Source organism: Pelodiscus sinensis, chromosome 22, assembly GCF_052426305.1.
Source record: "Pelodiscus sinensis isolate ZL-2025 chromosome 22, ASM5242630v1, whole genome shotgun sequence".
Classification (NCBI taxonomy): domain Eukaryota; kingdom Metazoa; phylum Chordata; order Testudines; family Trionychidae; genus Pelodiscus; species Pelodiscus sinensis.
Genome location: NC_143073.1, coordinates 10,385,289 through 10,398,625, shown reverse-complemented (window position 1 = coordinate 10,398,625; position 13,337 = coordinate 10,385,289). Strand labels below are relative to the sequence as shown.

Sequence of the window (13,337 nt, the reverse complement as noted above, 5' to 3'; positions counted from 1 at the left end):
TCAGGCCCTCATCTTACTACAAGTACTAGTGTCTGCTCCCTCTGTACTGACTCCAAAGGGACTACTCACCTACTTAAATATTTGGCTGGGAAGTTCCAGACCTCCTCCTGGACTTCATAGAAACAGTTAGAGCAAAGAGTTTAAAATGTAATACCTGACAAACATAGGGCATTTCTCCAGGCTTATGGGTATCCTTCATGTGCTGCAAGAACATTGGCTCACTCTCAAATGCCCATTCACAAATCTTGCACTTTGCTGTAACAGGAAGGAAAAGCAAAGTCACAGTTAGAACCCCCACAACATAAAGGTTGCAATGGATGATTTTGACATCAGATAATATAATCCCTTTTAAGGAAGCAAAATATTACTGGTTCACTCCTCTTGGATCTGGAGCATGTGATTTAAATATATCTATTCTCAGCATCTTCTGGAAGACATCATCAATACCAATTCAGTAAGAAGTAAAACTCAGTCATCAAAGAGCATGAAAAAGCTCCATTTCTTTTGGGTGGTTCAAGCCAATATGGCACTGTTTCCAACCGTACATTTTTTATCAGATTAGTTTAAATGTTATCTGAAATCTATTTGGTAACCCCAATATGACCTTCCAAATTCATTTCACAACCAAGCTTCTAAAGAACTAGTGTCCTGTTGACATTTTAACAGGGGGAAAAAAAGGCCTGTGTGGAAACATAGTCTCATCATGCTTTTCAAATAAAATAAAGCTAACTCTAAAGTGTGTAAATTTACTAAGCATAACATTTAGCATGTTTCATTAATAAATCCATTTAAAGCCAGCTTTTCTGAGACTTGCAGCTTTGTATCTGAGGTTTGTCAATTACTGGTTAATTAGTTACAAACATTGATAAATTAATAACCAATTATTGATTATTCTCTGAGTAGTGTCCCTTGTGTGCTCCACTGTAGGTTTATGTGCACTCCAGCACTTCTACTCAGAGATTTTTGGTAGCAGTGCCCATTAAGCCCAGGCATGTGCTTTTTCTCCCTCGTGATGTACCTCAAGGCTATCTAACAATGTTTGGGCAAATGCCTCTCTCCTCCTTTTCTACCGCATAGCCTTATATATAACTCTGAAGTAGAGGGGAGGTAGGCAAGTTGTGGAGCACCCATAGAGGGACACATCTTGAAGAAAAGAAGGTTACTCATCTTGTGCAGTAACTGAGGTTCTTTGAGATGGCTGACCTGGTGGGTACTCCACCTTAAGTCTCTGGGCTGCTGCTGCATCTCTAGTCAGTGAATTTAGGTAGCAGTGTCCTCAGCGGGTGTACAGGTGGGTCATCCATCATGCGCCATTATGACTACTCCACATGCGCAGCCAACCTTCCCTTCAATTCCTTCTCTGCCCCAGAAATCAGGTGGTTTTGAAGCAGAGGGGAGGAAGGGCAGGTAGTGGAGCACTCACAGGGACACAGCCATCTCGAAGAACTTCAGTTACTGCACAAAGTGAGTAATCCTCTCTTCTTCTTCAAGTAGTGTCTCTGTGGGTTCTCCACCTTAGATGACTATGAAGCAATACTCATATTCAGAGGAGGGAGCTTCAGCTGATCTCTTTTCTGCTCTGTACAGCAGCTAACATTGTCTGGCCAAAGTGAGTGTCATGAGACAGGTAAGTTTCGAGTTCATGGTGTTTGGTAAACATATGAGCAGAGGACCATGTGGCAGCTCTACAAATGTCCGTCAGAGGTATGGTATTCAGGTATGTTGCAGTCAGGTATGTTGCAGAAGTCGCCATTGTTCTCGTAGAATGAACACATAACTGCAGGGGGCGGTTCCTGTCAGAGGTTACAGTCTTATACAGCCTTATGGCCCACAATCCATCTGGACAACCTCTGTTTGGAAATTGGCATACCTCTGGATCTTTCAGTAGTTGATACAAATAACCTTGGTGATTTGTGTATTTGTCTAGTTCTGTCCGAATAAAAAGCATCCGCTCTGTGGACATCCAGTGTGTGCCACGCAGCCTCTCTGCTATCTGCATGGGTTTTTGGGAGGAAGACAGGTAAGTAAATGGGTTCATTACAATGAAAGGAAGTTGGGATTTTTGGAAGGAATTTAAGGTGCGGGCGGAGAATGACTTTGTTCTTATGGAATGTCGTGAAGGCTGGAGCCATCACAAAAGCACCCAGTTCCCCATCTCTCCTCACAGAGATGATGGCAATTAAGGCCACCTTCATAAACAGGTGTAGCATTGAACACGTAGCTAAGGGCTCAAAGGGCTTGCCAGTTAGCGCCCTAAGCACTAGGTTGAGGTCCCAAGGTGAGGATGGATTCTTTGAAGCCCCTTCAAAAAGCATTTAGTAATACGATGCATAAAAACAGATTTATCTTCTACTGGGAGGTGAAAGGTGGTTATTGTAGCCAGGTGAACCTTTAGGAAGCTAAAGGAGAGTCCTGAGGTTTTGAGGGATAACAAATACTCCAAAACCAGAGGGAGAGAGGTGGTCATGGAAGCTTTTCAATCTGGTGACACCATACAGAGAACCTGCACCATTTAAACAGGTTGATTTTCTCGTGGCCAGCCTGTGACTGTTTAGGAGAATCTCCTGTACAGGTTCAGGACAGGTCACCTCTATTGAGGTGAGCCAGTCAGAAACCATGCCTGCAGAGGGAAAGTTTGGACACGCTGATGTTGTATGTGTCCATTGTTCTGACTTAGGAGATGTGGAAGTATTAGAAAACATCATGAATTCTTTGTGGACATATATATTAGGTAAGGGTATCATGTTTGTCTGGGCCAACAGGGTGCGATTAGTATTACTGTGGCCCTGTCCTGTTTTACCTTGCTGATTACCTGATGGAGAAGTGGGGTTGGTGGGAACATGTATGATAGCAATGTGCTCCATGTTACTGTGAATGCATCCCCAAGAGAGTGCGTCCCAATGCCCGCATGAGAACAGTACTATGGACACTTCTTGTTGGCACTGGTCGCAAAAAAAGTCCACCACAGGGAATCCCCACTGATTGAATACTTGTGATAGGAGGTGGATACCAATCTTCCATTCGTGATTCAAACTGAAATTCCTGCTGAGGATGTCTGCCATAGTATTCTCCTTGCCTGGCAAATAGGTGGCTCAAAGGTGTATATTGTATGGGATACACCATCTCCACAGCTGGACCGCTTCCATACAGAGATCTGGTAAGATCTGGCTCTCCCTGGAGATTTATGTAGTACATAGCTGTCAGATGGATGGTGGTTGTTAGTGGAAAGGTACTCCTTTGCACACATTGAGTAGATCTATCCACCACGCTAATGACTGCTTCACCTTGATGGGAACTGAGATAGCTTTCTTGATGCATTGGAAATGTGGTTCGTAGACTGTCCTTAGTCATATCTGCATGGGTCTCGTGTAATCTGGTGTTGCACCACGAAGGTGGCTGCTGCCATGTGACCTAATAATTGAAGGTGTAATTTTGCAGTGACCAAGGAATTCTCTGCTATTTCTACCAGTTCTGTGATTGTCTGGAACCTTTCATAGAATCATAGAATCCTAAAACCTAGAAGGAACCTTGAGAGATCATCGAGTCCAGTCCCCTGCTCTCACAGCAGGACCAAGCACTGTCTAGATCATCCCTGACAGATGGCTATTTAAACTGCTCTTAAATATCTCCAGTGATGGAGATTCCAAACACTCCCTAGAAAATGTATTCCAGTGTTTAACCACCCTGACAGTTAGGAAGTTTTTCCCAATGTCCAACCTACACCTCTCTTGCTGCAGTTTAAGCCCATTGCTTCTTGTCCTATCCTCAGAGACCAAGGAGAACAATTTTTCCTCCCTTCTCCTTGTAATACCTTTTTAGATACTTGAAAACTGCTTTCGTGTCCCCTCTCAGTCTTCTCTTTTCTAAGGTAAATAAACCCAATTATTTCAATCTTCTCTCATAGGTCATGTTTTCTAGACATACCAGAGGCAATATGAGGCTGGACGAAGATGATGCCAGACCAGGTGTAGATAGAGCACCAACCAACCAATCCTCAACCTCTAATTATTTAATTAGAGCAACCTTTAATTATTTTTGTTGCTCTTCTCTGGACCTTCTCCAACTTCTCTACATCTTTCTTGAAATATGGTGGCCAGAATTGGCACCACATTTGTTGTGGAAGTGAGGCTATCACCACTTTGCAGTCCAGGTGAGCAACCATGAACTCTAATTTTTGTCTCGGTGTGAGTTTGCATTTCTGTAGATTTATCTGTAAATCTAGATTCTGAAACGTTGACATGGTGAATTTGACTGCTTCTTCTGGCTCTTGATACATCTGTGTCTTCAACAGGCAGTCAGCCATCGAAATACAGAAAAATGGTGACTTCCCATCTGCGGAAGTATGCTGCCACCCCGGCCAATATTTTGGAAAAGACCCATGGTACTGCAGAGAGTCCGAAGGGGAGCACCTTGTATTGAAAATATTCGTTGTATGCCAAAGTTTCTGTGTGTAGAATGAATCAACACGTAAAAGTATACATCTTGCAGGGCGAGGGGTCGACAACCAATCTCCCTTTTCTAAGGCAGGGATTATTGTAGATAGGGTGACCATCTTGAACTGTTGAGGGCATATGTAAAGAGTGAACCTTCTTAAAATCGAGAATTAGCCTCCACCCTCCTATTTTCTTTGTTGTAAGGGAGTTGAATCCCTGTCCCCTGTGACGTTGGGACACGGGTTCTATTACTCCCAGTTGGAGCAGGTGACTAAGCTCCTGGATGAGGATGTTCTTGTGAAATGGGCCCCTGAAGAGGGAGGGGAGAGAGGGTGGGTTGGAGGAATAAATGAAAGAGACAATAACCATTCCTGATAATGTCCTGTATCCATCTGTCTGTGGTGTTGGAACTCCAATTTGGATAGAAGGGTGTCAGATGACTGTTGAATGTAAGTAGTTTGTCCGGACGCCTTAGAGATATTTGGGTTATCATACCAATGACCAGACCTCCAAAATGTGTCTAGAATTTGAAGGATGAGAGGTTGAGGGTTGGTTGGTGCTCTAGCTACACCTGGTCTGGCATCATCTTCGTCCAGCCTCATATTGCCTCTGGGTATGTCTACACTAGCCCCCTAGTTTGAACTGGGGCGACCAAAATTACAAATGAAACACGGGATTTAAATATCCCACTTTGCATTAGCATGTTCCCGAGCGGTCGCCATTTTGGAAATTGACTAGCCCAGAATAACTGCCCGCGTCTATACACGGCAGTGTAACGGGAGTTCGAAGTAAAGCCCTTAATTCGAATTAGCTGTTAAACCTCATTCCAGGAGGAATAAACCTCATTCCAGTTGGGATTGCTTGGGGGGTTGGGGGGGGGAGAGAGAGAGAGAGAGTGAGTGCGTGTGTGTGTGTGTGCGCGCGCGCACCCACTACAGGCTCATCTTTGTTGCTGCATAGTGGCAATGCCAACCCTGCAGGAGTAGAGAGGCTGAATCTTGCCAAGGCTGAAGTAGAATCAAAATTATAGAATACTAGAAATGGAAGAGACCTTGAGAGATCATCAAGCCCAGTCCCTTGCCCTCATGGCAGGATCAAGCATGGTCTATATCATCCTTAATAGATGTCTGTCTCATCTGCTCTTAGTGATGAAGATTTAGCAAACCCCTTAGGCAATTTATTCCAGTGTTTAACCACTCGTGACAGTTAGGAAATTTTTCCTAATGTCCAACCTAAACCTCTCTTGCTGCAGTTTAAGCTCATGGTACCGTTGATGCAGAATAGCAGTCATTGGTACCAAGGTGACCCACAGTTCCTCACTAGTCGTGAAGAGTAGCAATGCCATAGTCGGTGCTGTCAAGATCTGCCGTGATGTCAGCACTGAATACTTATGCTTCTTCAGCACTGGAGGCGGCATGGATGTGCTCGGTGCCGAGCTGGACCGCTTTTTTCAGTGCCAACATTGAGTCGGAAGGTGCCAATTTAGACTGACTTGCTTGGCACCTTAGAGCTGGCCATAGTCAAGCCCTTAGCTCGAGATGTGTCGGTGTCTGATGGTCCCAGTGCCTCTCTCTCCAGCACCTTAGGTGCAGTCAGTACCAGGGATAGTTTGTGAGATGGTGCCTAATTTTTTTAGGAGTCACCACCTCTGGCAGCTGAATGGGCTCAGTTCCTCGACTGCTGGTCTGAGGCAGAGTCCTTGGTGCTGGAGTCTAAAAGGGTAGCTTTCTCTGATACTGCCACTGGGGATAGGTGTCTTGGCGGTGTTCAGTGCTCAGGATCTGATGCAGGCCACATGGTGTTTTCCAAAAGGAGCAACTTCAGCTGAAGTTCCCTGGCCTCTCTCATGCATGCTGTGAGCAGTTTACAGTGCTCACACTGGGAAGCAGAATGACCTCGTCCCAGGCACTGAACACACTGTGAATGGCTGTCCGATGACGGTATGGAAAGCCTGCAAGATAGGCAACATTTGAAAACTGGAGAACCAGGCAACCGGGGGGGAAAAAACGGCTCAATGGAAAAAGGCCCTAACAAGAAGGGATTTTTTTTAAACTAACTATAACTAACAACACTAACTCTATCGAATAAAATTTTGAAAATACTAGGAGGGCAGCTATCGGTTCCAACTGAAGCCACCAGCGGCAGAGAAAGAACTCAAAGGACAGTTGACTGTGCATGTGGAGTAGCTGCACTGGCGCATGCCAGCTTCTCCACATGTGCAGCCTACCAAAGGCACTGCTACCTAAATTCTCTGACTAGAGGCACAGCAGCACCTCAGACACCTAAGGGGGATCAGCCACAGGGACACTCCTCGAAGAAGAACCATCATTACTGCACAAGGTAAGTAACTTTCTCTTAATAACAGTCCAGAATATAAAAACCACCACATATGGGTTACATTTCAATTCTTATTAACTAAGGAAGCTAAGGATTAAGTGAAGCGTAATATCTGAACTCTGTAATTCCACGAGGTAACATGGTAAACATGGTGTGGGGAAGTACATCTTACATGTATAATCTGAGAACTTCAGTCTGCTTTCATCTGCACTAGATTTGTTTCACTGTTTAATAGAATAAATAACAAGCCCCAAATAAGAAACTCTGTGGAGCTACCTTAGCTCAGAATTGCAGTTTCATATCAGAACCTGAACATTATCTGATGATTGTTCTGGCTTTTTAAAATGGATAGCATTGTCCCAGGAGGGACAGGCTCTTTCTCCAGAAACTTGCACTGAAACCCTGAAATAAACAAACAAAAAACCCACCACCACTTACTGGTTGATTCGTAGGGACTGTGAACATTCTCTAGGTGACATTGCAGCTGGAAGGGGGTAGAGAACTGCCTATAACAGTGCTGGCAGATAGTATGGACATCTACCTCCCCATTCTGCTGATCGAGTTCAACATGGTGCTTCATATGATTCATAAACCTGAAGGAGAGAGTGAGTATTATAAACATAAATACAAACACATATTCATATCACCAAGCCTGGAAATGAACCCCCAATGCTTCTAATATTGATTATTTTGGCACTGCTTTCATTAGTAGCAAAAAGAAATGTTTTTCAAATGGCTAACTTAAATAACTATCTTTTACATTTCTCTATCTGCTATGAGAAAGCATATCAGCTCAAAGTCAAATTTTAATACTAACTACTTTTGCAATAAGACACTGGAAAGGCTTCTTGTACACTATTCAATCTATTCCACAAACAGGAAATTACCTCTTCTCTTCAGCCCTCATGTTCAAACTCAACTGGATAAAGAAGCGGAGAACACTCTATATAGTGGTTTCTAGGGGCTGGACTAGTGATGTGCTAACAGAACTTTTAACATCTGTAATTTCTGAGTAAGACTCAGGATGTAATTCTAGCTCAGAGGTTCCCAAACTGTGGGCCGCGGCTCATCCGACAGTCCCAAGTGGTCTACTGGCAGGAGCGAGGGGCAGAGTTTGGAGAGGACACTAGAGTTTTTACACTGAGTTTGTGAAACAGTGATGGAGTGGAGGCTGGTGATGGCTCCTGTTTAGTGCTGAAGGTATCCAGCACCCCCAGTAGGTGGCAGAGGGCGAAGTGGAATCATTGTGGTGGCAGCTCTCAGGGTGGATGGAGGGTTCGCAGCTATTCTTGTTCTGAACCACCATACCCCACAATCTGTAGTGTCGGCCCTCCTGGAGTATCAGCTCCATAGCTCCCCTAGTAACCAGAGCTCAGTGGTGTTGCTCTGCTTCCTTTTGGACAATGACCATCATAGGCAGTGGCCAGGCCTGGACAACTGTGGCCCCCAAACTCTTCTCTTGTTCCTGGATAAGGGGTGCCTGTGAGGCACACAAAGGTGTTGGAGTGGGGCGACTGGGGATTCAGCTGGCTGATGTGGAGGGTGTCAGTGGGGACTGGCCGTGACAGTCCCTTGACTTATTTGCCTTTTGATCACCCTGAAAGGGGATGATGGCTCAAGCTGATCTTCTGCGAGGGAGGACTATCAAAATGTGTATGGTGATAGCAGGTAGAAAACAATTTAAAGTTTGGCCATCCCCTGGACAGTTCAAGTCATGCCCCTCCTCCATCACCCTTCCCAGTGCTAATAGTGGACCACAGTACCAACTGTAGTTGAAGGTAGGCCTCAAGAAAAAGATTGGGAACCCCATTCTCACCAAGAGTCCTGGGTTCGGGTCCCAGTTCTCTGCCACTGAGTCATTGTCTGACCATGGGCAAGTCACTTCACCTTTCTGTTTCTGACTTACCAACCTTATAAAGGAGGCTTTGAGACTTAACTGATGGACATAATAACTCACTTTGGGATGTGCAAATTCAAGAACTGAGAGGTATTGCTATTAGGGTATGTGGCATTCCTCTTACCGTATATTGTTCTTTAGCCTCTTGGTGCAGTGTGGACACCGGAAGGATGTTGGAACCTTGGGGAAGTTCAAAAGCTGAGTCACTTTGCCACCATCCCTGCCATAGTAGAAATCATCTACCAACATGATGAGTTTGCTCTGGGCTGAATCACCAGCATTTTCACTTTGCTCTGGAGCTTTAGCAGGTGGAGACAGTGCAGGGATAGGTGTGGAGGAAGGTGGTGAAGCAACAGCTGCAGTTTTTTCTGGAGATGGGGGCTTTGTAGGCTGGATATTTGGTTCGGGTTCTAAGGATTTTCCTTTCTTGAGGAATTCAACCATTTCAGGGCAGCAGTACTTCAGGAAAAAGAAAAGCTAATGAATAAAGGGTAAATAGCAGTAACTATATACTACACATACAATGCGGACTGTGACCTCATTGGATCATACAAGCTAAGCAGGTTAGGCCTCATGATTTCTGAGACAAGAGCCCCCCAAGCAGTCCTCAGGAAGTAGTGATGTGGATGCTCTTCCCCCAAGTCAGCACAGCTGGGTAAGATGGGCTAGCAGGCACACTGCTACTGGAGGAACAGTTCTTTCTAACAAGATATAAAATAGGGATGCAAGCATATAGTCGTGTAAACGATTAACTGACAAGCCTGGGCTTAGCGGTTAATCCTAACGACTACACACACTCCTCCCCCTTGCTGCCAATTTTTTAACCAGCTCCCCACGAGCACCTGTGGAGCGGCCTGCCTCCCCCACCTCAGTGCAGCCCCCGTCTGCGAGGAATTTCCTGGGAGTGAGGCTGGGTGTGCACTGGCTGCTAGCCCCACCCCACAGAGATTACTGAATAATTGTGTAACCAATAAGATTTGGCGCGGTTACATGATTATTCTAGTAAAAGATATCTAATATCCCTAAGATAAAACAAAGTCCTGTCTAGCTGGAGTTATTAAAGATCCTGATGCAGATTTTCCATTCCCTCATCCACATCAGATTCTCCTACCCATGCCCCTTCTGTGGGAAGGCAGAAACCTGTTCTTCATTATTGCCCTATATAATCCACAGTAATGACTAATTAATTCTTCACCTCAGAGTGGTTACTTACACACATATGTCCTCTTAAAGCCTCAGTCACTCGAAATTGGGCATTGCATCTTGGGCAGACTTTCCGGCCACCATCTTGTAAGTCAAAAGTGGGGACAGGAGAAGAGCTGACTGTAATAATAACAACAATACTGAACTGGGTACTGGAATCTGATAATACCCCTACAATTCAATAAACACTTAAACGTAACTTTTGGCCCTATTGAAGATTATTTATTTCAAGAGTACGTTTAACTGCTAACAGGACTTGAAAGGTACAAAAAACATGTAGATTTATGGAAACAGGTGACAACCCATATGAGATACACTGAATACTCACCATTCCCCAGAACTATCACTGGTGTCCTACGAACTTCCTGCTAAATATCTTTCAGCTAAATGATCTTTTCCAATCACACTCCAGTCTACTTATACCCTTTCGACTTCCTGCCCCCATCAACACTGAGTTCTAACTTCTTGTCGCCACCTCCAAACATGAGCAAAAGCCCAAAAACTGGATGGCACAAAAGGTGGTTTTAAAGCCATCTTTTGCCTCCCACTCATTGGGAAGTACCTTCTGTTCAGGAGAAGTAGCACAGAAGAAGCCCCCCTTGCATGTCTGTAAAGAGCTTTGTATGCCCCATGTGATATGTAAATAATTCTAATGGTAGCATGTACATCAATTGACTACACGGTAACAAATACAAGGAGCGATCAAGAACTCACATGATATGATAAATATAGAACACTCACTAGGGAAAACTTCAGGTCAATTAAGATGTTAACTTCAACTGTATAGCTGTTTAACAGGTCTGTTTCCCCTTTTATATGCAATCTAGATTATTTGCTTAGTTTTCTGTTTCAGAAATTGAGTGTTAGGAACATCTTTAAATATCTGTGCTTTCAAAAGAACCTAGAAGGCTGCTGCTGACCATACCTTTCAGTGATGATGATGATGACGATTCTGAAACACTGGATCTCTGGGAACCAAGTGCAGGGCTGCTATTAGAAATAAGTGGACTAGGACTCTGACCTAACGAAGGGGTGGTATTCAGTGTATTCACCAGCTTAGCGACCTCATTGCTATTCTCTCCAGTTACTCCAGGTCTCTTCACAGTCACAAAGCTTGCAATGCTCACTGCCAACAGAAAGGACAGCAGAGAAAAAATAATTAGGAATGTAGGTCTGATATAGCAGACAAGGCCCCTCATTGATCATGTCCTACATCCTGACCCCCTCCAGCTATCAGCCTTCACCATAAAAGAAGTAACTCACCTTGTGTAGTAATGACGGTTCTTCAAGATGTGCTTCCCTATGGGTACTCCCCTTTACATGTAGGTGCATACTTGTGCTGGCAACTGGAGATTTTTCTTCATAGTGTCTGGTCACACCGTGCCTGAGCAGTAGCTGCCCCATGGTGCCGCTTGTGCTCATTAGACTGCACACATGGCATCCCCTCCAACTTCTGTTCCTTTTCAGAATCAAGGATGCCAACTCCAAAGTACAGGAGAGCAGGGAAGATAGTGGAGCATCCACAGAGATACACATCTTGAAGAACCATTTTTACTACACAAGCTGAGTAATTTCCTCTTCAAGTGCTGTCCTTGTGAGTGCTCCACTTTAGATGTCTGTAGAGCAGTGCCCTGTTGGAGTCATCCCTGAGCTAGAGATGAAAGAATAGCTTGTCCCACAGTGGCTGCAATTTGGGGCTGGTTGTTATGGCACAGTGTCTGGCAAAAATATGCTCAGCAGCCCAAGTTGCAGCTCTATATATAGCCTGCAATGTTACATCCCTCAGGAAAACTGTAGAAGTGACTATGGCTCTGGTGGAGGAAGCTGTTATCCAATGTGGAGATTGCTTGTTGTGTAGAATGTAACAGATATGTATGCATGAGGATATCTGGATATCCACTTAGAAAGTCACTCAGTGCCACCCTGAGATCGCTCAGTGATGGTTATACGGAGTCCGGGGAACTTGCAAAAGGGTTGGGTCCTGTCAAGGTAAAAAAGGTCAGGCCCTGTCAGGTTCTATTGAGGGTTCGCCTGACATCTTTTTGAGGTTTAGGGGGAAAAAGGTAGGTAAATATATTGTTTTATTGATGTGGAAAATAAAGGGCCCTTCCGGTAAGAATTTTGGGTGGGGGCATAATGTAACTTTGTCCGCCATAAGGGCTGATATTTCTCCTACTCATCTTGCTGATGTTATGGCAAGAAGAAAAGCTACCTTCACTGACATGTGAAGGAGGGAGCCAGTGGCTAAAGGCTCAAGCGGAGGTCTGATAAGGCTATAGTACATGATTTAGGTCCCAGGAAGGTGTAGGTTCCCAAACCATTGGATTCCAGTTAAAAATAGTTTGGTGATGGGGGGGGGGGGGGGGGGGGGGGAGAAAAAATTGAGGATCCATCAATTTGTTCATGGAATGTGGTGATGGCTGACAAATGAACTTTAAGGGAACTAAAGAACAGGCCTGATTCCCTGAGTTTGAGGAGATATTCTACTATCACCACAAGGGATGCTTTGGTTGGCAACATTATAGATGTCTGTTCGCATCAGACAGAAAAATGTCTCCACTTGTAGAGTTAAGTTTTTCTGGTTGTAGGACAACGGCTATTACCATGGAGTAGCCAGACTTTGAGATGAAGAGCTGCTGGACTGGAATGCAGCATTGGCCCATGGTGTTAGGATAGCAGGTCTGGATGGCGTGGGACTCAGTGAGGACTGCAGAGTGCGAGACGATTGAGGTAAGGGAATCAGGGCTGCCTGGGATCAGGTTGGGATGATGAAGATAATGCATGCCTGATCTCAGTAGATCTTGTGAATTGCTTGACTTATGAGTGGCAGGGATAGAAAAGCATAAAAAAGTGGTGCTGTACATGGAATTAGAAAGGCATCACCGAAGGATCGCCTGTCAGAGCCTGCTTTGGAGCAGAACTGCTGACATTTGCAAAGAGGGTAAGGGTGGCAAAGAGGTCAATGACTGGCGGGGGTCCCCATTTTTAGAATACTGTCTGAATGACTGATGGGTGTATCTCCCATTCGTGCTGTTCTTAGATGAGACAGCTGATGCCATCTGCCATGGTAATTCTGAATTCCAGATAGGTATGATGCTAGGGGTGTAATGTTGTGACCAATGCACCAATTCCAAAATGTTACTGCTTCTGTGCAATTGAAATGCGATCATGCTATACCGTGACAAATTATGAAGAACATAAACATGTTGTCTGTGAAGATGCATATGGTCTAGCCATGTATTATAGGTAGAAAGTGTTGGCAGGCACTGTGAACTGCCCTCAGTTCCTCCAGAGTGACGTGAAACTGAGCTTCCTGTGGAGACCACTGGCCTTGGATCGTTTTCTGGTAGAAATGAACCCCTCATCTTAGGGCCCAGGAAGCATCTGTAGTGAAAATGTGAGATGGGGGTCTTGGTGGAAAGGGACACCTTACATGATGTTGCGTGCTCTGATCTACTAGTTGAGGG

The 13,337-nt window shown here is 44.7% G+C and overlaps 1 protein-coding gene across 4 annotated transcripts in view; it reads right to left on the bottom strand.

The window, feature by feature from the left end:
* The window catches only part of POGZ (pogo transposable element derived with ZNF domain), a 73,769-nt gene that overhangs the window by 16,090 nt on the left and 44,342 nt on the right, over nt 1-13,337 (bottom strand). For all 4 annotated transcript variants that reach the window (XM_075907458.2, XM_075907459.2, XM_006113947.5 and 1 more), the window contains 5 exons: nt 10,796-10,996; nt 9,881-9,990; nt 8,792-9,126; nt 7,209-7,363; nt 155-255 (listed from right to left, as the gene is read on the bottom strand). In XM_075907458.2, coding sequence (XP_075763573.1) covers nt 155-255; nt 7,209-7,363; nt 8,792-9,126; nt 9,881-9,990; nt 10,796-10,996 — 902 coding nt within the window. The remainder of the gene's footprint in view (nt 1-154; nt 256-7,208; nt 7,364-8,791; nt 9,127-9,880; nt 9,991-10,795; nt 10,997-13,337) is intronic.